This window comes from Syngnathus typhle, linkage group LG3 (assembly GCF_033458585.1).
Source record: "Syngnathus typhle isolate RoL2023-S1 ecotype Sweden linkage group LG3, RoL_Styp_1.0, whole genome shotgun sequence".
NCBI lineage: Eukaryota > Metazoa > Chordata > Actinopteri > Syngnathiformes > Syngnathidae > Syngnathus > Syngnathus typhle.
Genome location: NC_083740.1, coordinates 15732202 through 15757672, shown reverse-complemented (window position 1 = coordinate 15757672; position 25471 = coordinate 15732202). Strand labels below are relative to the sequence as shown.

The 25471-nt window shown below is 45.7% G+C and overlaps 1 protein-coding gene across 1 annotated transcript in view; it reads left to right on the top strand.

Annotated features, from left to right (window-relative positions):
* Positions 1-25471, top strand: part of LOC133151131 (palmitoyltransferase ZDHHC5-A-like) — a 58385-nt gene that overhangs the window by 17650 nt on the left and 15264 nt on the right. The window contains exon 2 of the mRNA XM_061273897.1: positions 10501-10606. Coding sequence (XP_061129881.1) covers positions 10519-10606 — 88 coding nt within the window. The 5' untranslated portion in view covers positions 10501-10518. The remainder of the gene's footprint in view (positions 1-10500; positions 10607-25471) is intronic.

Here is a 25471-nt window from a genome sequence, read left to right as displayed (position 1 = left end):
GTGAAATAGGTCCCAGTCCGTGTTTTGAAGGCAGTCCTGGAGTTGACCGAGTGCATTTCAAGGCCAAGTTGTTACAGTCCTTATGGTGGGCCTGGATCCGCGTCTGAGAGGACTGTATGCGGGGATGAGTAGCATGGAGAGATGGTCTGACTGTCCGAGGTGGGGGAGGGGCACGCCTCTGTACCCATGCTTGATGTTGGAGTACACGTGGTCCAAAGTCCTTTCCCCTCTTGTTGGGCACTTAACGTTATTGTATTTTATACACTTTTTTAAACATTTTAAAGTATAAAGGTGTCACGCCTCTGCTCTGCTCTCGTTGTGGCTGATAAGGCCCAGTGCGAGGGCATCCACACACGACTTTTATAATTTCATTTTTAAATACCGTTTTTTTCCGTGTATAATGCGCCCCCATGTATAATACGCACCCTAAAAATGGCATGTTGATGGTGGAAAAAAGCCTGTACCCATTTATAATACGCACCCAGTTTTTCAAAAAATGTTTTTAAATTTTTGATTTCTCCGACTGCCCATAAAGGCACCACCGCGATCAGTGCGGACATGTGAAAAAGGCGTGCGGACGTGAAAAAGGCGGCTCTGTATGTGAGAGACGTTGAAGAGGAATAAAAACACCCTTGGAAACCAAAACTTGCCCCTCGTCGTGACTCAGAGCCGCAACAAATGTTTCGGATTTGTGTAGGGTACATTGTGACAGACAGCAAGCGAGCAGGTGATCGAGCAAGCGTCTGATACGAGAGCATTGCGGTCGTATGGAGCGTGTTTGAAGTGAACAGCAGAGACGAAAGGAACAAGGCAAAGTGTTGTGAAATAAAATATGACCTGTAATACGCATTTTGTTATTTGCTGATTGAAACTGCTAATTAAACTGTGAATTAAAGCTAATAGGAAGAAAACAACTCTCGCTCTTAATATAGCTGACGTGTCTTGCGCATCCGTTCTGCGCATCTGTAATGGCGGCCTCCGTATGACGTCCGGTCCGCGATGGAGATTAAAAAACAAACAATATTTGACAATAACACACCATCAAGGATTGCACCATCGCATCAAACGATGTGTCGTCAATTATGAATTTTACTGACTAAGTGTGTTGGGCAGGATGGCTGAATGTGATGCGCGATTGACAACAAACAAGAAGAAAGGTGATTTCAAGTTTTATTTCGAGGGAGATTTGTCATGTCTCGTTACCAGTTTTGCTATGTGTCTAGGTTGCCATAGTTTCTGTTTGCGTCGCCCCTCCCTTCCTGTGTCACCTCAATCAATGTAACGTGTTTTGTATTTAAGTCCTGTCTGCCCCTCGCTCACCGTCGGATCATTGCATGTGTTACTGTCATGATGTCTGTTTGGTTTCTGTTCCTTTCTTTGGTAATGTCACCCTGTCTTTTTGTTCCACGTCTTTGTCGGTCAGTCCTGTTGTTGGTTTTGTTGTACCATGATTTTCTTAAAAAAAAAAAAAAAAAAATATTAAAAAAAATTGTACCCCTGTATAATGCGCACCCCAGATTTTAGGACAATAAATTAGTTAAATTTCGCGCATTATACACGGAAAAAAACGGTACTTGTATTTTTAAACATTTAAACATTTTAAAGTGTAAACGTGTCACGGCTACGCTCTGCTCTTGCCATGCTGACCGGCTGACGCACCCCAGCAGCCCAGCGCGAGAACATCCACACAAGACATTTATAATTTTATTTTTAAACATTTAAATATTTTAAAATGTAAACGTGTCATGGCTCCGCTCTGCTCTTGTCGTGCTGAAGGGCTGACGTGCCCCTGCAGCCCAGCGCGAGGGCATCCGCACAAGACTTTTATAATATTACTTTTAAACACATTGTACTTTTAAACACTTTGTTGTATCTTTAAATACTTTCTAAATAGCTTTAAAAAGCTTTGATGACGTACGATGCGAGCTCTGCTCTCAGATTCAGAATGCCTTTTATTGTCATTATACATTGTATAACTAGATTAGAGCTTCCCAACAGTGCAAACTAAAACTATAAAGCAGGGGTGTCAAAGTCAAATGGACGGAGGGCCAAATAAAAAAATTAGCTACAAGCCGAGGGCCGGACTGTTCGAATGTTCATTGAAAATTTTTTAAATGACGCATATAGTCTAGTGAACCTAATTGAACCTACTGAAAACCTAACAAATATTTTCCAATATGATCAGATAAATAAAGCAATATTTTCTTATGGCTCTGTCAGTAATCTTTAATTTTCAACAGACACAAAAGACAAATTTCCTTTATATAAAAATCCCCATAACATGAACATTAAATGAAAGAAACCGGTATTCAAGGCACCATCAGTAGCCTATATTTTCTATTTTAGCAAAAGTGGGCTAAATTTACTTCAAAGAAAAAAACAATAATAGCAATTTTCTATCATCCACTCAACTGAAATATTTTTAAAATATAATTGGATTGAAATACAATAAAATAAAGTGCAAAAATCTATTAATCAAAAACAACACTTTGTTTAAGGAGAAGTAACATGCAGTGAAAACAAATATTAAACTTTAACTTTTAAACTTGAACTGAGTAAAAACTCTAAATATGTGATTGCACAGTAATGTTCACTTGTTTGAGGTTGAGAGTGATACTTGGTGGTGTCCCATCTTTTCCACAAGTTCATCAATGTTCGGGGTAAGGCTCTGAGCTGAGGAAATCCTCAGAATTGAGTGGAGGTGTTCAGCAGTAAGTCGACTTCTGTGTGATGTTTTGTTCAGGTTCATCAAAGAAAACAGTTGTTCACACAGGTATGTGCTGCCAAACATAGACAACGTTTGAGCAGCCTGGATGCGCAGCTGGGGCATTGTGTCGGGGAGGAAACGGGCGAACTCCGCAGCACCCACTGCCGCATATTTTGCCCTCAGTGCATCATTGCATTGGAGGTCAATCAACTCCATTTGGAGGTTTGGTGGTGAGCTTTCCACGTCAACAGCAAATGGGTTACCGAGCAGTTCCAACCTGCTTTTTTGTGCTTCAAAGTCAGCAAATCGGCGTCGAAAGTCAGCGGCAAGCATACCTATTTTATCAGCCAACTGTACGCTCGGGAACGCACTGGTAGAGAGCTTCTCTTTCATGGTCTGTCAGCTGGGAAAGTGGCTCAAATTTTCTTTCCGCATCTGCGTCTCCCACAGAGTCAGTTTGGTTTTAAATGCCTTCACTGTACTGTACATATCAGAGATGACACGATCCCGACCCTGCAGCTGCAAATTCATTGCATTCAGATGACTCGTAATGTCACACAGAAAAGCCATTTCACACAGAAACATTTCGTCTCGGAGTTGTGTTGTGTCTTTCCCTTTGCTGTCCAAGAACAGACAAATCTCCTCACGAAGCTCGAAACATCTTTGAAGCACCTTTCCCTGGCTTAGCCATCGCACCTCTGTGTGATAAGGCAAATCACCATGCTCCGTTTCTAACTCCGTCAGAAATGCCTTGAACTGGCGGTGATTCAAACCTTTGGCTCTGATAAAGTTAACTGTGCGCGTGATGATGCTCATTACATGCTCCATTTTCAAGGCTTTACCGCACAACGCTTCCTGGTGTATGATACAATGATAAGCTGTCAGCTCACCTGTCGCGTTTTCCTCTTGCATCTTTTCCCGTATCTTCGCCACCAGTCCGCTCCTGTGTCCACACATCGCAGGTGCTCCGTCGGTTGTCAAACCCACGAGTTTTTCCCAAGGCAGCTCCATCTCATTTACACATCTTGACACCTCTTCATACAAATCATGCCCCGTAGTTGTGCCATGCATAGGACGTAAACCCAAAAACTCCTCTGTCACGCTTAGGCTCGAGTCCACTCCGCGGATGAAAATTGACAACTGGGCAATGTCAGAAATGTCGGTGCTCTCATCCACGGCCAAGGAATATGCAATGAAATCTTTTCCCTTTTTCACAAGCTGCTCTTTTAGATTGATGGACAACTGGTCTACTCTACTCGGCAATGGTGTTTCTGCTCAGACTCACATTTAAAAAGAGTTGCCTTTTTTCTGGCAAACTTCGTCACAAACTTTAATCATGCAGTTTTTGATGAAATCCCCCTCCGTAAATGGCCGGGCTGATTTGACAGCAGCCTGGCCTTGTGATTTGGCTTTTTTGAACAGAGCCTGTCGAGATTTGAGGCCTCGTTTTAATTCCTCTGCCTTTTGTAGCCTTTGTTCCATGTCCATATTCTTGTTTTTGTCCGCGTGTTTCGTTTCATAATGTCGTCTCAGATTATACTCTTTCAGTACCGCCACACTTTCTCCACACAGAAGACACACAGGTTTTCCAGCTACCTCCGTGAACATATACTCCGACTCCCACCTTGTTTGAAACCCCCGGTTCTCAGTGTCCACCTTCCGTTTTGCCATTTTTGATGGGTATCTGAAAGTTAATTTTACTGTGATGCTGACGACTGCTGTGCCAATAAATATTGAAATGAAGCAGCCTACTGCTCGGTGCGTCACCATTGCATTGTGGGAAATGTAGTATTGGTGCGTGTAAAAGATCTGCGGGCTGCCGGCTTGCTGCGGTCTGCGGGCCGGTTCTAATAATAAATCAAGATCATCCCAGGGGCCGTAAAAAACCTTCCCGCGGGCCGGATGTGGCCCGCGGGCCTTGACTCTGACATATGTGCTATAAAGTATATAGAAAAAATAAAGTATACAAAAAATATGATAGATGTTAACCTATATATATATATATATATATACAATGTAAACAAGTTTGCAAAGTGACAAATGCACAGTTATGGTGGTTAAGTATAAATATATTGCACGAAGAATATGTTGTCCAAAATAATCAGGCTTATTACATGTTTCCGTTGACACCAGTTATGGCTCTCGGAAAAAAGCAATTTTTAAGTATGGTTGTCTTTGACCTGATATTCCTGTAGCGCCTTCCTGAGGGCAAAAGGTCAAACAGGACAGAGCAAGGGTGGAAGCTGTCTCCTGACATTGCCTTGGCTCTGCTGAGACAGTGGGAGGTGTAAATGTCCGTCAGGGAGGGGAGAGGGCAGCCAACGATCTTCTGTGCTTCCCTGACAACTCTCTTGCTGTCAGCAGCGATGGAGCTGCCAAACCATACTGTGATGCAGTATGTCAGCAAGCTCTCGATGGATAAGCGGTAGAAGGTCAGCAGCAGGTTGGAGTTGAGGTTGTGCTCCCTAAGAACTCTCAGGAAGTGTAGCCGCTGCTGAGCCTTCTTGGTGATGGAGGTGATGTTCTCTGACCAGAAGGTGTTGTCTGAGATGAGGACGTCGAGATATTTGAACGCGTTGATGTGTAGGGGGTCTAAGTCAGTGTTGGGCTTCCTGAAGTCGATGATCATTTCTCTAGTTTTTTTGGTGTTCAGGGGAAGGTTGTTCTCTGAGCACCAGGCCGCCAACCTCAGGACCTCCTCTCTGTAGGCAGCCTCATCATCCTTGGCGATGAGACCGACTACTTCGGTATCGTCAGTGAATTTGACAATAAGGTTGTCTTTGTGGGCCGGTCTGCAGTCATGTGTGTAGTGGCAGGAGAAGAGGGGGCTCAGCACAACAGCTCTGAGGGGAGCCGATGCTCAGCGTGCGAGTGGAGGAGAGGTGGGGGCCAAGTGCCAGTCTGGGGTTGGTTGGAAAGAAACTCCTTAATCCAGGCACATATGAGGGGGGAGAACAGGAGTAACCAGTTTTGTTGTGAGTCTGTCAGAAATTATCATGTTAAATGCGGAAATGTAATCCAAAAAGAGCATGCGGGCGTAGCGCCGCTGCTGGTCCAGGTGGTTCAGTACAGAGTGGAGAGCTATAGTGACGGCGTCGTCTTTGGATCTATTCGCCCGGTACGCGAACTGGTGGGGGTTGAGGTCTGGGGGAAGAGAGTCTTTGATGTGCCGAAGAACCAATCTCTCAAAGCACATCATGATTACCGGAGTGAGAGCCACTGGACGGTAGTCGTTCAGGCTGGTGATGGGAGACTTCCTCGGCACCGAGATTATTGTTGAGGCTTTCAGGCAGGAAGGGATGACAGCCTGAGCCAGGGAGAGGTTGAAGTTCCTGGTGAAGGTGGGGGCCAGGTGGTTGGCACACACTTTACCAGGCTCCCCGTCTGGGCCGGGGGATTTCCTGGGGTTCAAAGCAAGCAGCACTTTTTCAATGTTGTGCACCTGGACAGTGACTGGAGTGGTGCAGGAACCAGGATGGGGTGGGGGCAGGGCAAGGACAGATGAGCGCTGCTGGGATGAGTCAAACCGAGCAAAGAAGCAGTTTGGCTCCTCTGGCAGTGGCGCACTCAGGTCTGCTAATGACGTATCACTACCTCTGTAGTTGGTGATGTCATAAATCCCCTGCCACACCTTCCGTTTATTGTTACTGGACAGATGGGACTTCTGCATCCTGTGGTCTGTTTTTGCTCTTTTCATTCCTCTTCACAGGCCAGCTCTGGCTGCACTGTACCGAGCTTTGTCTCCTGAACTGAAGGCGGCGTCGCGGGCCCTGAGAAGTGTGTGGACCTGACTGGTCATCCAGGGTTTCTGATTTGGAAAAACTCGGATGGTTTTTTCCACAGTCACATTTCAAAGTCAAAGTCAAAGTCCGCTTTATTGTCAACTTCTTCACATGCCGAGACACACAAAGAGATCGAAATTACGTTTTCTCTATCCCACGGTGACAAGACATAGTACACGATAGACATACAAGTAAACGACGCAATACAAAAAACAAGAAGGCACAAACAATAAATAATAAGAGTAATAATAAATAATAAATAAACAGATAACACAACAAATAAGAGCCAGTGTGCATACAGACAGTAAAAGTACAGGACGCTACGCAGAACGGGGAAGCGAGTTCAGGATCCTAACAGCCTGGAGTATGAAGCTGTTTGAGAGTCTGGTGGTGCGGGAGCGCAGGCTTCTGTACCTCTTTCCAGAGGGCAGAAGCTCGAACAAAGAGTGAGCGGGGTGACTCACATCACTCACAATCGTGGTCGCCTTGCGGGTGAGATGGGAGGTGTAAATGTCCTTCAAGGAGGGGAGCGAAGCACCAATAATCTTACCAGCCGTGTTCACTATGCGCTGCAGGGCCTTCAAGTTGTAGTCAGTGCAGCCCCCACCCCAAACAGCAATACAGCTGGAGAGGACGCTCTCAATGGTGCCGCGGTAAAATGTAGTCATGATGGCCGGAGGAGCGCTCGCTCGCCTGAGTTTCCGCAGGAAGTACAGGCGGCGCTGGGCTTTCTTTGCCAGTGATGCGGTGTTGGTGGACCAGGAGAGATCCTCACTGATGTGCACCCCCAGGAACTTGGCGCTGCTCACTCTCTCCACCACAGCACCGTCGATGGTCAGCGGCAGGTGTTGGGTGTTACCCTTCCGGAAGTCCACAACAATCTCCTTGGTCTTGTCGACGTTCAGCAGGAGGTTGTTGTCCCTGCACCACGTGGTCAGAAGGTCAACCTCCAGCCTGTATTGAGTCTCGTCTCCCTTGGTGATGAGACCCACCAGAGTCGTGTCGTCAGCAAACTTCACTATACGGTTGTCGCTGTAGGTTGCAGTGCAGTCATGCGTCAGGAGGGTGAAGAGCAGCGGACTGAGCACGCAGCCTTGGGGGGCCCCCGTGCTCAGCGTGATGCTGGCGGAGATTTTGTCGCCAACACGTACTACCTGTGGCCTCTGACAGAGGAAGTCCAGTAGCCAGTTGCAGAGGTAGGTACTGAGGCCCAGCGTGTCAAGTTTGCTGATGAGGCGTTGTGGCACAATGGTGTTGAAGGCAGAACTGAAGTCCACAAACAGCAACCTCACATACGAGTCCCTTCTCTCCAGGTGGGTGAGGGCCGAGTGGAGGGCAGAGCAGATGGCATCCTCAGAGGACCGTTTGCCTCGGTACGCAAACTGGAAGGGGTCAATGGTGGGGGGGAGAACGGATCGGATGTGCTCCATGACAAGCCGCTCAAAGCACTTCATGATGATGGGCGTAAGTGCCACGGGGCGGTAGTCATTGAAGCAGGACGGAGCGGGTTTCTTGGGCACAAGTACGATGGTGGCAGCTTTGAAACACGACGGGACGATGGCCTGCTGCAGGGAAGTGTTAAAGATGTCTGTGAAGACATCCGTCAGCTCACCAGCGCAGTCCTTCAGCGCTCGACCCGGGATGTTGTCAGGGCCCGCCGCCTTACGGATGTTGATAGCGGCAAGCGCCCTCCTCACGCTGTCGGCGGAGAGGCACAGGGGCAGCTCGTGTGAAGGAGGAGTGGCCTTCAGCGGGCAAGTGCTGTTCTGAGCGTCGAAGCAAGCAAAGAAGCGGTTGAGGTCATTGAGCAGACGGACGTCGCCTTCACAGCTCTGCGGCGCGGGCTTGTAATCCGTGATGGTCTGAATGCCCTGCCAAAGGCTCCGTGCGTCCCTGCTGTCCTTGAAGTGGGCGGTAATTTTGCACGAGAACGCCCTCTTTGCATCTTTGATGCCCCGGGACAGGTCAGCCCTCGCAGTCCTCAAGCCAGCCTCATCCCCCGCTCTAAAGGCTTTGTCCCTGGCCCTCAGCAGCCTGAAGACAGCACCTGTCAGCCATGGCTTGCGGTTAGCCCGAGTGACAATGGATTTCGAGAGAGTCACATCATCAATGCACTTCCTGATGCAAGAGGAAACAGAGTCAGTATACTCCTCAATGTCTGTCCGATCGTCGCAAGTGGCAGCCCTCCTAAACATGTCCCAGTCAGTAGAGCCAAAGCAGTCACGCAGTGCATCAGAGGCACCCTCAGGCCACACCCGTACCTGCTTGCGAACTGGCCTGGACGCTCTCACCATTTGTCTGTATGCGGGCAAAAGCATAACAGTGATATGGTCAGAAAGTCCAAGATGGGGGAGGGGGGCGGCTTTCGACGCTTCCCAACCGGGGGAGGAACAGCAGACGAGCCCGGAGATGCTTCAGGACGTAGCAGTCCGAGCTCCTTTAATGCAGAACTGAATATAGTCCAGAACCGTTTCTGTGTGTATATTCAGCTTCTGGTGTCTAAATAAGTCCAATTCTGTATGTACAAAACAGTCTCAGAGTTTGGTGAGTGCATCGTCAGTCCAGGTCGTAACAATCTTTATGATGGACCTCGCCTTGTGTCTGAGGGGGGTGTAGGCTGGGGAGAGCAGGAGGGAAAGATGGTCTGACTGTCCGAGGTGGGGGAGGGGTAAGGCTCTGTAAGCGTCCTTGATGTTGGTATAGACATGATCCAGAGTGTTCTCTCCCCTTGTGGCACATTTTACATGCTGATGGAAACTCGGCAGTACAGTCTTTAGGTTGGCCTTGTTAAAATCCCCTGCAATGATGTGAACATTGTCGGGGTGAGCTCGCTGATGTTCGTTGACAATGTTCAATAGGAGAGAGTGCTGTGTTTACACAGGCGTCGGGTGGGATACACACAGCCGTGCATATAACAACGGTTAGGTATCTCAGGAGGAAAAAAGCCGGCACTTTACTGTACTCGACATCCGGGGAACAGTGACTGTCTATGATTGTCTCTTTGTTGCACCAATCATCATCTACATAAATATAGAGCCCCCCACCTTTGCTCTTCCCAGAGTTCTCCGTTCTGTCTCCGCGGAGCAGTGTGCGGCCTGCCAGCTGCACGCTAGCGTCGGGTATGTCCGGGTGAAGCCAGGTTTCAGTGATGCTGTATGGTTTTCAGCCTCCAGAGGGCTCAGTATATAGACACCCCAAAAAAACAAAGTGAAAAAATGATGTGGCAGGCTCGTCCATTTTGCCTAAATTCAATTTCTGCAACTCAAAATTCTTTTCAATATCTTGTGTGGCCACTGTCTGCATACTCTTGCCACATGAGGCCAGGCATTGTCGTGGATCAGGAGAAACCCAGGACCTACTGCACCAGCGTAGGGTCTGACCATGGGTGCAAGGATTTCCTCCCGATACCTAATGGCAGTCAGACTGCCGCTCTCTAGCCTGTAGAGGTCTGTTTGTCCCTCCATGGAAATGCCTCCCCAGACCGTCACTGACCCACCACCGAACCGGTCATGCTGAATGATGTTGCAGGCAGCATAGCACTTTCCTTGGCTTCTCCAGACCCTTTCACGTCTATCACAGGTGCTCAAGGTAAACCTGCTCTCCTCTGTGAAAAGCACAGGGCGCCAGTGGCGGACTTGCCAATTCTGGTGTTCTATGGCAAATGCCAATCGAGCTCCACGGTGCTGAGCAGTGAACACAGGCCACACTACAGGACCTCGTGCCCTGAGGCCACCCCCGTGAAGTCTCTTTCTGACTGTTTGGGCAGAGACATTCACACCAGTAGCCTGCTGGAGGTCATTCTGTAGGGCTCAGGCAGTGCTCTAAACCTGTTCCTCCTTGCGGCCGATCTGCGTTGCAGTTTCAGTCGGGATATTTAAATGTAGCTCTGTCCATTGAAGTATGAAAACGGGTTATTGTGATTGTTTCTGAAACCTGAATTTTGACCTTAACCCAAACATTAATTAAATGTAAACGTCGTCATTCTAACTGTGTTGTGTTTAATCATTACAGTCCAAATCAAGTCTGGATATGCAAGAGAGCCAATTATGTGATGCTGAACTGCCTCCTTCAAAACCGGAACTCCGCTACCATGGAATCACAACAGGGAGCACAGAAGGTAATAACAAATCGTCACTTTGAAGTAGTTCAATATTAGTCTTTTTAGAGATGTGTGTGTGTGTGTGTGTGTGTGTGTGTGTGTGTGTGTGTGCGTGCGTGTATAAATTAGTGCTGTGCACAAATCCTGTGGTGACAGGAAGGGAGCGTAGTATGCTGCACATGCACGCCAGCTGTATGTATGCTTATGCTCGCCAAGATTCCAGTCAGTGGGGCTCCTCGTCTGTGCTCTTTTTGTACAATTTTCTTGGTTGCGCAAGCTTTTGCCTCATTCACCACGAACTCAAAGGTCACTGGCAAACAAACCATTTATCCTGTGGGATTTTATTCTCATCCTGAGGACTGGACTTGCTTTGCATCACCGAGACCTAGCTGAATGTTGGTGATTCCAGTGCTTTTACTGAACCTTTGCCTCTGAACTGCATATATTTTGATTCTCCGTGGACGTCGGGGTGAGGTGGAGGAATTGCCCCTGTTTTTAAGAGTCACTATAATTGCAATTAGCTAACTACCATTTTTTTGCGCCAGTTTTTAACTGAGCTTGTTTGGACTTTATTGCTCTCAGGCTGTGCTGTGTGTAGTGGTCTATTGACCTCAAACACAACAAGAACTTAAGTCAGTTTTCTGATTTTCTGGCCAATAGCATGTCCAAATATGATTGTGTCCTTATATTGTTGGGGATTTTAATAATCATGTACCGTAATCTCCGGACTATAAATCGCGTTTTTTTTTCATAGTTTGGGTGGGGGGGGGGTGGGGCGACTTATAATAAGGAGCGACTTATATGTGATTTTTTTCAAAATGTTTCAAAAATGTTAAAAAAAAAAAAAAGTGGAACCGCGATGTAGCAAGCGACTACTGTAATTTGTATTTCAAGTGACGTCAGCAGCGCGACGCGGCGTGGCGCTTGTTTACATAAAGGACAAAGATTGATCACGGGATGACGAAGATGACGAAGGGCCCCACGTACTACTGGCATCATTAGTGGCTTTGTTTCTAAGTGACACGGCGGACGAAGAGTTTGAAGGATTTGGAGTGACACAGTAGGTTTGAAAAACTATTATGGCTTTTACCCACGCCCGGTCCTCCTCTACGGAGCTCTCTTTCACTTCCGTGGATTGAAGTCGGGGGCCGACGCTCGGTCGGGTGGCTGTCCAGGGACGGTGGATGGGGCTCGGACAATGCTTCTACGCACGCCCGGTCCTACTCGACCGAGCTGTCTTTCATCTCCGTGGATGGAAGTCGAGGGCCGGCGCTCGGCCGGGTGGCTGTCCGGGGACGGTGGATGGGGCTCGGTCATGGCTTTTATGCACGCCCGGTCCTATTCTATGGAGCTCTCTTCCACTTCCGCGGCTGGACGTCCACGCCGCCACACGCCTGGAAGTTTGTTTTGTTAAATAAAGAGCCGTTTACCAAACCCACGTCTTTCCTTTAACTTTGTTAACGCTACAATATAGTTATACAATAGATCTGTGGAATGACGACGTTGACGTCAGGGCACGCGCGCGGCGTTGTTGACGAAGGACGAGGAATTTGATCGATGGATTTAATGATTTAGAGTGCACAGATGGTTTGATAATACTATTGCTTATATAATAGTTATTTGATATCTAATTTATATATCGTGATATGGGCCTGTGGAATAGTTTGAAGTGCAAGCACCGTCAGCTGTGCGCACCCATTGTTGACAAAGGACGATCGATAGATTTAATGATTTGGAGTGACACAGATGGTTTGATAACATTTTTTCTTATATACCGTATTTTCCGCACTATTAGGCGCACTTAAAAACTTACATTTTACTCAAAAAAACACAGTGCGCCTTATAATGCAGAGCGCCTTATATGGATCAATTGATGAATTTGTTGATCCATTTTGGTTGTACACAGTGCTCTGCCAAAATGTTTCAGTACGTTTTAGTACGACTAGTAAATTACAAGGTCGCATCGCTTCCCAACATTACGTCACCGAATGGCTGTTGTACCCGCGAGGCTATTTCATTTCAAAATAGGCTGCCCCGTTAATGTTTTGAGTAAATTTACGGATTTATATGGAAGGGAAACATAGGTAAGCAGTACCAATGTGTTAGATCGAACTTTAGTCTGTTCCGATCATTTTATAGGAGATCGTTTGAGAAACGCGATTGTTTACACTTTGCTGAGGCTCATGGGGGTCTACGAGCTGAGGCTCATGGGAGTTTGCGGGTGGCTAATGCTATAATAATAGCTGCTTTACGCACAAGGCTATTTCATGTCAAAATAGGCTGCTTTGTTAATGTTTTGAGTAAATTTACGGATCGATATGGAAGGGAAACATAGGTAAGCAGTACCAGTGTTAGATCAAACTTTAGTCAGTTCTGATCATTTTATAGGAGATTGTTTGAGAAACGCGATTGTTCTCAGAGGGCTCATTGGTTATTGGCTAGTGGATGCATACCGCAACCCTAGTAAACCTCAGTTTGTTGCAGTATAGCTTCTATTTTATGTGCCTTTTAATCCGGTGCGCCCTATATATGAAATAATTTCTAAAATAAAAAATTCAATGACGGTGCGCTTTATAATCCAGTGCGCCTTTAGTGCGAAAAATACGGTAATTTGTGAGATTATCAATTGAGCCAATATAAGAGGGAAATGCGGCAGGTGTCAGAGGCAGTAACTCAGTGAGCGCAGTCGCAGTTGCGAAGTTAAAAATACAGGAACTTTTTACGTTCCTGTTGTTGACAGAGAACCAAAAACTTCAAATTTTATAAAGTAGTGATCGGACATAACAGTAGGGATGATACCAAATCTAAAGTATTTCCATTTTTATGCGTTGCTCCCTGCATTGCCTGCGTGAAACCAAACATAACAATTATTGTCTGAAATGCCACAGTAAGTTGCTCTGATGGTAAATTCATATGAATATTAAAATCTACCACAACTACAATATTATTTGCATGGGTCACCAAGTCAGCCACGAATTCTGAACATTCATCCAGGAAGCCAGAGTAAGTGCTGGGTGGATGGTAACAGCGAGATAAAACGACAGCAAGGCTGTGGATCGGATAGCAAGAACTTCACAAGTTTTAATGCGTTGAGGCGAGGGCTAAGTCTGAGATCAGAATCAGTGATAAGGGCTACATTCCGCCGACCCTTTTTACGAAGACACAGGGTGTTTTCATCATTGCTGGGGACTTCAACCAAGCTAAAATGAAGACTATTCTCCCTCATTTTTACCAACACGTGGATTTTCCAACTCGGGGAGAGAACACTCTGGACTTGGTTTACACCAGTGCTTCTCAAATAGTGGGGCGCGCCCCCCTTGGGGGGCGCCGTGCTATACCTGGGGGGGCGCGTGTGACCCTGGGGAACAGGCTTTTTTTTTTTGCAGTACTAGAATAAAGTGTAATTGCGCATCTTCCCAGCAGGGGACAGTGGCGCTCTCATTGTTACTTCTGTGACGTTTGCGACAGTGCAACATTTTACGACTTACAAGACAAGTTAGGATAGTCACGGTGGGGAGGGGGGGGGCGCGAATAGTTTTCTTCTTGCTAAGGGGGGGCGTAACAGAAAAAATTGAGAAGCACTGGTTTACACCAATATAATAGATGCATTCAGAGCAGCCCCCCGCCCCCACCTCGGCTCTTCAGACCACCTATCTGCAATGCTAATCCCTGTTTACAGGCCCCTGCTGATCAGGGCTAAACCTACAGTGAAGCAGGTGAGGGTGTCGTCTGAGGGGGCCATGGAGGCGCTCCAGGACTGCTTTGAGTGCTCTGACTGGGACATGTTCAGATCAGCAGCAACTTATGACAATCAGATCGACATTGATGAGTACGCCATGACTGTGTCAGCCTACATCAACAAATGCACCGAGGACGTCAGCACCACTAAGAACATCATCACCCGAGCCAACCAACGACCCTGGATGACTGTGGAGGTACGTCATACGCTGCGAGCACGAAACGCAGCCTTCAAGTCTGGCGACAAGGAGGCGCTGAGGACAGCGAGAGCCAACTTAAACCGTGCCATCAGGTTAGCGAAGCGAAGCCACAGTCGAAAAATTCAGGATTTTTTCCGCAACGCCAATAACACCAGGAGCATGTGGCAAGGCATACGGGCGATTACTGACTACAACTTGCCCTCCCCCCCGGTGGGTGAGGTTGTTGCTGTCTTCCTGAATGGTCTAAATAACTTCTTTGGGCGGTTTGAGGCACTGAACAGCACTCCGGCAGTTAAATCTGTTCCCCATCAGGAAGAGGAGGCACTCTGCCTTGACTCAGCCGACGTGTTGAAGACTCTGAGACGAGTGCTTCAAGGCTGCCTCCATCATTCCGGTGCCGAAGAAACCTCAAATCACCTCATTTAATGACTACAGACCTGTGGCACTGACTCCCATCATGATGAAGTGCTTCGAAAGGCTGCTCAAAGAACACATCGTCTCCAGACTCCCCCCAACACTCGACCCGTTGCAGTTTGCCTACCGGAAGAACCGCTCCACTGAGGATGCCATCTCCTCCGTTCTTCACTTGAGCCTGGCTCACCTGGAGGAGAGGAACACCCAGGTTGCTGTTCCTGGACTTCAGTTCAGCGTTTAACACCATCATTCCACAGCATCTGGTGGGAAAACTGGAATGCCTGGGCTTCAGCACCCCCCTTCGGAACTGGCTGCTAGACTTCCTCACCAACAGACCTCAGTCAGTCCGGGTCGGACAGAACACCTCAGATGTCATCACCCTCAGCACAGGCTCCCCTCAGGGCTGCGTCCTGAGCACCCTGATGACACACGACTGCGTCCCCAGGTTCACCACCAATCACATCGTGAAGTTTGCAGACGACACAACGGCGGTGGACCTCATCAGTGACAACGACGACCTGGACTACAGAGAGGAGGTGGAGCAGTTGGTGGGCTGGTGCAGAGACAATGGCCTGATCCTGAATGTGGAGAAGACGAAGGAGGTTATCGTCGACTTCAGGAAGAACCAGCCTCACCACGCTCCACTGATCATCAACAGCTCAGCTGTGGAGGTGGTCAGCAGCACTAAATTCCTGGGGTTCCACATCACAGACCTCACCTGGACTGGGAACACCACGACACTGGTCAAGAGGGCACAGAAGCGCTTGTACTTCCTGCGGAGGATGAGGAGAGCCCACCTGCCCCCACCCATCATGAGGACGTTCTACCGAAGCACCATAGAGAGCATTCTGACAAGCTGTCTCTCGGTGTGGTGTCGGGGTTGCAGCGCCTCCGATTGGAAGAACGTAAGGAGAGTGGTGAGGACAGCAAAGAGGATCATCGGGGCTCCTCTTCCCTCCATTCAGGAATTGTCATCCCAGCGCTGCGTGTCACGAGCCCGAAATATTATCAGTGACCCATCACACCCCCACCAAGGAATGTTCTCCCTGCTACCCTCTGGGAAGAGGTTTCGCAGCATCCACTGCAGGTCCACCAGGTTCTGCAACAGTTTTTTCCCTACTGTCGTCAGACTGTTGAACAGTCAACTTAGCATTCCTCTGCACACTTTGGAAATACTGTTTTTTTTTCGTTTCCTGCACTGGGTACATACTTTATCACTGCTGCGCTTTATACTTGTCTTATTTCATATTTATATAGATATTTAGATAGAAATGTCACTTTTTATTCAGCCGAAATATCATTTCATTGTTGGGAGCCGTATGCAACGAAATTTCGTTTTGTGTGCACCAAGTGTTTACAAAATGACAATAAAGTCTGTCTAAGTCTAAGTCTCTAACATGCAAGCTCGCAAAGTTTGGAGGCGAGGCCTCATCAAATGGCAGCAATATTTTAGGTTTTATCCAGGTCTTGCAAAGACCAATCATGTTAAGATTATGGTCTCTAATGAGGTCATTAACTAGTAGCGCTTTTATGGGTAGTGATCTAATTTTCTTTTGAGTCTAATAGGTTGATCAGAGTTCGTACCCATCTGAGGATTTTTAGATGATTTAAGAGTGAGATTGCATTTTCTGGGCCTGGCATTACATTTGAAATGATTATTAACACGGCAAGAGGAGACGACCGTAGAGATTTGATAGGTAATATTTGGTACACACGTACTGTTATTAGGAATGAGCACCATCCTATCAGTGAGACCAGTAAGGGAGGAGGAACTAGATTTGTTTACAACCTCAGTAGAAAGTGTGTGAGTATATGTTGTAGCTTTATTCAAACTGTGACACTCTAGTCTACACAAAGAACTATTTGCATGATGGAAGTTTAGCCTAGCGCTAGTTAACTTCAACTTAACAGACTCCAACGCAACCTGACAGGTGGCCACCCATGTCCCGGCCTGCTATAAAGTGGACTGTCATGAATGGCTCAAAAAGTCATCTATGTTCCCTAAAGAGATGGCGCCTTCACGGTTAAGATGAAGGCTTTCCATCCTCAGCAGGTCGGGGCGGCTCCAGAAGGAGAACCAGTTATCTACAAACTGCAATGCCGCATTCTTGCTAAAAATAGCCATCCACCGATTAAGCGAGAATGATCTGCTCATCATTGCCTCCCGCAGGTAAGGGGCCAGAGACAATTACCGTATTGGCCCGAATATAAGACGGCCCGATTATAAGAGGACCCCCTCTTTTTCAAGACTCAAGTTTGAAAAAATACTTTTTTACTCAAGTTTGAAAAAATACTTTTTGAACACCAAATATAATTTTTATACAGAAAATAATTACAGTACATCTGAAACAAATGATTATAACAATTAGAGATGCACCGATCCGATATCTGGATCGGATATCGGCCCCGACATCAACAAAATAGATGGATCGGGTATCGGAAAATGCAGCCGATCTGTGAGCCGATACTTTACTTAATCTATCGGGACGCGGGCTACGTCATACGTCAGCAGCACGTGTGCCGCATGCCACGAGAGTTTTCTAAACAAACGCAAACATGGCGCGAACGTTCGCTTCTCTTCCCCGGGTTGCTAAGCGGACGTCAAACCCTGCGCGTTCGCTTCTCTTCGGGTTGCTAATGGGACGTCAAAGGCTGCGCGTTCGCTTCTCTCCCGAATTGGGGGGGGGGGGGGGGAAGGCTAATCGGATGTCAAACGCTGCGTGTTCGCTTCTCTTCCGGGGGGGTGTTAATGGGACGTCAAACGCTTTGTGTGGCGGGCTCCATCTAGTGTGGAAACTGAGAAGCTGAGCTCAAGCTTCTTGTGCGGGCCAAATTCAATTATGTTTTCAGAATTTGCTGCGGGCCAATAAAAACTGGACCGTTAGTTTGGACACCCCTAATTTAGAGCAAAGAACTGTGTAGTCTGCCTGATGCCATTGCCTTTGGTCTTTTCTGTTCCACATGTAGAGTTATGTAGCTTGTTAAGTCAACCATAATATCGGATCGGTATCGGGTATCGACCGATACGCAAAGCCACGGCATCGGTATCGGTATCGAAACTGAAAAAGTCGGATCGGTGCATCTCTAATAACAATATATTCGAGAGAGAAAGCATGGTTTTTGAAATGTAAATAAACCAATCTACTGTGATAATACAACAAAACTGCAATAACTGCAACCATCAAAGTGAAGTCTAACTGTAGTCTTGAAACAAATCTGAATAAGGAAAAACATTGCAATGAAATAATGCAAACTGCTACCGCTATCAGACAAAGCGCGGCTCACACAAGCCCCTTATGAAGAAAAACATAAATGGATTTCTTTTTCCTTCGCCCGGACGCGGGTCACCAGGCCCCCCTCTGGAGCCAGGCCTGGAGGCGGGGCTTGAAGGCGAGCGTCTGGTGGCCGGGCCTTTACCCATGGGGCCTGGTCCGATCCCTGGCTGCAGAAGCTGGCTCTTGGGAGATGGAATGTCACCTCTCTGGCTGGAAAGGAGCCTGAGCTGGTGTGCGAAGCAGAAAAGTTCCAACTAGACATAGTCGGACTTGCCTCCACACACAGTTCCGGTACAAGCCCTCTCGAGAGGGGCTGGACTCTCTTCCACTCTAGAGTTGCCCACCGTGAGAGGCGTCGACCAGGTATACTTATTGCCCCCCGGCTGGGCGCCTGCAAATTGGGGTTTACCCCGGTGAACGAGAGCGTAGTCTCCCTCCGCCTTCGGGTGGGGGGGACGGGTCCTGACTGTTGTTTGTGTCTATGCACCAAACGGCAGCTCAGAGTACCCATCCTTCTTGGGGTCCCTGGAGGAAGTGCTGGAGAGCGCTCCTTCTGGGGACTCCATCGTTCTACTGGGTCTCACGTGGGCAATGACAGTGAGACCTGGAAGGGCGTGATTGGGAGGAACGGTTCCCCCGATCTGAACCCGAGCGGTGTTTTATTATTGGACTTCTGTGCTCGACACGGATTTTCTATAATGAACTATGGTGAACCCGCGAGTTTGTTAGCAGACTGCTAACAGCTGATTTACCGGGGAACAGCTGATTGAGCTGTCAAAGAGATAGCTGCAACCAACGTGAGCAATATGGGGCCGAAAAAAAAACTAACCATGTCCACGGAGGAGGTCGAGGACATAAAAAGGTTACTTGACTTCCTTTCGGAAGAAGTTTCTGCTGTAAGGATGCAGCAGAAAGACATCTTGGCACTGGTGGAAGAGGTAAAGACGCTCCGTATGCTCAATGCTGAGAAGGACAAGCGGCTTGCCTACCTTGAAAGTCGGGTAGCGGACATTGAGCAATATACAAGAATAAATGACATTGTCATCACGTGAATAGCAATTAAACCTATATCTTATGCAAGGGCAGTGACAACAAGTAACGATGGCTGTGAGCAACATGCAGGTAGCTGAGTTTCTGCAAACTAAAGGATGTCATCCACTGCCCAGAAGAAACAGTTATGACAAGCCAGCAGTCATTCTGAAATTTGTCAACAGGAAGCACAAACTTGCACTTCTAAAGCAGGGTAAGTTGCTCAAAAGGTACAGACATCTACATAAATGAACATTTGACAAAGACCAATGTGGATATTGCAAAGAAAGCATGTCACTTGAGAAAAATGAAAAAAATACAGAGTACATGGACCAGAAATTGCAAGATATACATCAAGCTTAATGGATCACCAGAAGAGGCCAAGATACTGATGGTGAGGTTGTATTGAGGAACTGGAAAAGCTCGAATACGTGTCCTCCATAGAAAATCAATTGGAGTGGGCTTGGCACTGAATGGAGGTAACAACACAAAACACAAACATAATGCTCAGGGACACTACTCGACCTACATCAAGCAACAATGGACATGTAACAGTGGATACAAGAACATGAACAACTCCAACTAACGTTTGATTACAGTGAAAGGAGCACTCAGGATCAGGACATCGACCCAGACAATAATTTCTTCTCCACCACAAACAACACATTATTACAGCAATGATCAGTACAACACGGACATCTTAACAAAAGATAAGCTATCTATTATCCATTTCAATAGCCGGAGTCTATATAAAAATTTCAGTAGCTTTCGGGATTACTTAAACACATTCAAACACCCATTTAATATAATAACTATTTCTGAGACCTGGATTACGACTGAGAAGGGAATGCACTTTGAGATGGAAGGCTATGAATTCATATATAACAACAGACAGAGTAAAGGTGGGGGTGGTGTTGCAATCTATGTTGATTTGAATATGAAATTCAAGATTGTAAAGGCTATGACACAGGTGGTGGACAATCTTCTTGAATGTCTCACGATACAGATTTTTGTTGAAAAGAAAAAATACATTATTATAAGCTGTGTCTATAGAACTCCTGGTTCTAGCATTGAGACATTCACAGAATGGATAGAAAGTGTGATTATACAAAAAAGCAACAAAAATATTTTTATTTGCGGGGATTATGCGCTATATTCTGACTGTCTGCTGTGTGCACACTTGCTCCGTTTTGCTCCTCTTATTTATTGTGTTATTGTTTATTTATTATTTATTCATCACTCTTATTATTCATTGTTTGTGCCTTCTTGTTTTTATTTTGTGTTGTTTGCTTGTATGTAGGTCGTGTACTATGTCTTGTCACCGTGGGATAGTGGAAACGGAATTTCGATTTCTTTGTGTGTCTTGGCATGTGAAGAGATTGACAATAAAGCAGACTTTGACTTTGAACTTATAACATTGATCTATTATATTCAAATAAGCAACAAAATACTGATGATTTTTTAAATTTAATGCATAGCCTGAGTCTCTTTCCTACAATCACTAGACCCACGAGAGTAACATCACAGAATGCTACTCTGATAGATAACATATTCAGCAATATAATAGAAAACAGGACAACAAGCGGGTTATTAATTACTGATATTTATTACTGACCACCTTCCAGTGTTTACAGTATATGACAATAATTTCAAATCTGAAATTGGCGTGTATAAACAACAAAGAAGAATTAGGACAGATGAGACAATTGCTACTCTAAAACATGAATTAATGGAACAGAACTGAGATGCAATATATAAAGAAAAAGATGTAAATAATGCATACCATAAATTGATGACTATATTCACTTCATGGAACAGAACTGAGATGCAATATATAAAGAAAAAGATGTAAATAATGCATACCATAAATTGATGACTATATTCACTTCATTATATAATAAGCATTGTCCAATCAAGGAATATAATAAAAAACTAAATATAAGAACAGTCCATGGTTGACGAAAGGCTTAAGAAATGCCTGTAAAAAGAAAAATGTACTCTATAGGAACTTCATAAAACAGAGAACAGAAGGCGCTGAAGATAAATATAAGAGATATAAGAATAAATTAACTAATATTATAAGATTAAGTAAGAAAGAATATTATAAGAATACCGTTTTTTTCCGTGTATAGTGCGCAAAATTTAACTAATTCATTGTCCTAAAATCTGGGGTGCGCATTATACATGGGTACAAAAAAAATTTTATTATTTTTTTTTTAATTTTTTTTTTTTTTTTTTTTTTTTAAGTCCCAATGATCGTCACACACGCAGGGAGGCAATGGGTCCCATTTTTATAGTCTTTGGTATGGTCTTAACTAGGCTGGATGTAATTTTTTTTGTTGGCGTTGATTTCTCCGACTGCCCGTAAACGCACCACCGCGCTCCGTGCGCGCACGGGAAAGACGCGTGCGGACGTGAAAAAGGTGGCTCTGTATGGGAGAGACGTTGAAGAGGAATAAAAACACCCTTGGAAGCGGTTGGTTGCGCGACCGCACCAAATTAAGCTCCCTGCGCAGTGCGCACTGAGGTCCACTTAAATTTTAGAAAGTACATCAGGACTTTAAAAATATCTTCTAAATTTCAGCGACGGCTCTGTCACAATAATGCGACCAGCGCGGTGCAGTTGGGCGGTCGGCGGCGCGCTATGGTTGAGCGTTCTCTCTCGCACTCTCTCTCTCGCTCTCTCTCGCTCTCGCACACACGCGCTAACACGCACACGCGCACACACGCAAACCGGATATTATACGGAGGCCGCCATTACAGATGCGCAGAACGGATGCGCAAGACACGTCAGCTATATAAAGAGCGAGAGTTCAGTTCTCTACCTAAATCCGTATTACAGGTAATATTTTATTTCACAACACTTTGCCTTGTTCCTTTCTTCTCTGCTGTTCACTTCAAACACGCTCCATGCGACCGCAATGCTCTCGTATCAGACGCTTGCTCGATCACCTGCTCGTTTGCTGTCTGTCACAATGTACCCTACACAAATCCGAAACATTTGTTGCGGCTCCGAGTCACGACGAGGGGCAAGTTTTGGTTTCCAAGGGTGTTTTTATTCCTCTTCAACGTCTCTCCCATACAGAGCCGCCTTTTTCACGTCCGCACGCGTCTTTCCCGTGCGCGCACGGAGCGCGGTGGTGCGTTTACGGGCAGTCGGAGAAATCCACGCCAACAAAAAAAATTACATCCAGCGTAGTTAAGACCATACCAAAGACTATAAAAATGGGACCCATTGCCTCCCTGCGTGTGTGACGATCATTGGGACTTAAAAAAAAATAAAATAATTTTTTTTAAAAATTCATAAAAATTGGGTGCGTATTATACATGGGTACAGGCTTTTTTCCAGCATCAGCATGCCATTTTTAGGGTGCGCATTATACATGGGGGCGCACTATACACGGAAAAAAACGGTAAATTAGAGGATAACAAAAATAATAAAGGGGATATGGACTCTCCTAAACCACATTATTAGAGAAGGTACCGAACAACACAAATTACCTAAATACCGTTTTTTTCCGTGTATAATGCGCCCCCATGTATAATACGCACCCTAAAAATGGCATGTTGATGCTGGAAAAAAGCCTGTACCCATGTATAATACGCACCCAATTTTTATGTTTTTTATTTATTTATTTATTTATTTTTTAAGTCCCAATGATGGTATGGTCTTAACTAGGCTGGATGTAATTTTTTTTGTTGGCGTTGATTTCTCCGACTGCCCGTAAAGGCACCACCGCGATCAGTGCGCACATGTGAAAAAGGCGTGCGGACGTGAAAAAGGCGGGTCTGTATGGGAGAGACGTTGAAGAGGAATAAAAACACCCTTGGAAACTAAAACTTGCCCCTCGTCGTGACTCGGAGCCGCAACAAATGTTTTGGATTTGTGTAGGGTACATTGTGACAGCAAACGAGCAGGTGATCGAGCAAGCGTCTGATACGAGAGCATTGCGTTCGTATGGAGCGTGTTTGAAGTGAACAGCAGAGACGAAAGGAACAAGGCAAAGTGTTGTGTGTATTACCTGTAATACGCATTTTGTTATTTGCTGATTGAAACTGCTAATTAAACTGTGAATTGAAACTAATAGGAAGAAAACAACTCTCGCTCTTTATATAGCTGACGTGTCTTGCGCATCCGTTCTGCGCATCGGATCCATAGTGCGTGTAACTCCTCCAGGTACCAACAGACACAAGTGGCTTTCTCAACTGATGGATTTATTGAATCCAGCTTGTTCAGACTCATAAACACACCGTGAAAACTAAAAGCACAAAACAAACAACAATTAGCTTAAAGAAAGACATTTAACACATAAAACGATTCTGACAAATACAACATACAAACAATATCTCGTTGGCTGAGTACCGAGAGAGGAATTAGTTTCAGTCGTCTTCTTCTTCTTATTGTTTCTTATCTTTCTTTACAAGTTAGCTTTGTGACCACGCTTCAGTCACGCATCTTTCGATCTCTCGAGAGATCGCTTCTTCTGAGGAAATTAACCTCTACTTCTTCTTACAAAGCTCACTTACACTATAGCGCCCCCTGGTGGCACTCAACGATAATAATAATGAAAATACACAGAAAATGAAAAGAAACGAAATATAGCAGTAACACTCCCACCAATCTCACAACTCTTGCTGTGGGATTCCTATGAATTACATTCAGGCTGACAAACTGAACATGAAAATACACACAAGCCCTTAGTCAGCTTCTAGCAAAACAATAACTTTATGAATAGGTCGTTCTAATGAGACTGTTTTAGTCACAAGTTTACTGTGTTTGTCATATGTCCTTTCACTAACCAAAAGTCGAACCGTTCTCACTTTGTTGCCGGTTCCCTCAGATTCCTTCTGTGTGCAGTTCACTTCTGTCTTTGTAATGGTTGTCTTGGAATCTCGTGTTTCTTGTTTCTGAAGATCCTCTTTAAGATGTTTCTTGATTTCCTTTTCCTCTTCAGGAGGCCTTTTGACTTCAGTTTCATTTTTAAGTTCTCTGTGTGTCTTTTTGAGAGCTTCTTTGGAAGTTCTCCTGAAGAACAGCACTTTTTCAGGAGGTGTTTAGCCTTCTTTCTCATCTTTGGTAACTTTCTTTGCTTCTGTGACTTTATGGATTTTGAAAAATCTTTTTAAAGACGTTCTCTTGTCTTTGACTTCGGAACCACCTTCAAGTGGTTTCTTAGTTTCTTGAAGGACCACTGAAGACATGTTTGCTTCTTTGATGGGTTTCTCAACTTCTTTGAGACGTTCCCTTTTGAGAGCTTTGTCGACATCTTCCCGAGGACGCCTCTTGTCTTCTTTGCCTTCCTTTGGTGGTTTCTCTTGCGCTTCTTTGATGGTTCTTATTTTTCTGGGAAGCTTCTCGCTGGTTGGTTTTTCAGCTTCTTCAAGCTTTTGTTCTGTAGGAGGTTTGCTAAGGACACCCTTGTCCTCTTTTACTTTCAACTCATCCTTAGTCTCTTCTTTGACCGACTTCTCTTCTTTCTTTGGTTTCCTGACTTCCTTCTCGTGGCTTGGAAGTTCTTTGAGTTTCTTTGGAGGTTTCTTGGCTTCCTTAGGAGGTACTTTGACCTCCTTGTCTTGTTTCTGCGGCTTTGTGACTTCCTTTGAAGTTACTTTAACCTCTGTGTCTTCTTTCTTGACTTCTTTCTGAGGTTTTTTCACTTCATTTTCTTTTCCTAAAGGTTCTGGTTTGGCTTTCACCTTGGGAACTTTTTCTTTTGTCACGTTGACGTGTTCTTTTTTGAGAACTGGCGCTGTTTGCTTTTTGGTGACTCTCAGGAACCTGAAAGGTTTCTTGGAAACATCCGCTTTCGGTGCAGGGTTTTCTTTTGGAGTCTTCTTGACTTCTTTGACCACTTTGGAAGTGTCGATTGTATCTTCTCTGGTGGTCACCTTGACAACTTTTGAGAGCTTCTCCGGTTCTTTTTTGGACGGTTTCATAACGTCTTTGGAGGGTTCCTTTGGTTTTTGCTTGGAGGGCTTCTCAGGTTCCCTGGAAATGACATCTTCAGGTTTTTCCTCCTTGGGAGGTTTCTTCTCCTCTTTCATCTCAGAAGGTTTACTTTCATCTTCTTGAGAAGGTTTCTGGATGTCTTTGTCCTCTCTTGGTTTCAGAAACTTTCTCTCTTTTCTGAGGGGTGTCTTGATGACTTTGTCTTCTCCCAAAGATTCGTCAACTTGTTTTTTCTGAGGGATCTCCAACACTTCCTTGGGAGGTTTCCTTTTTTCCT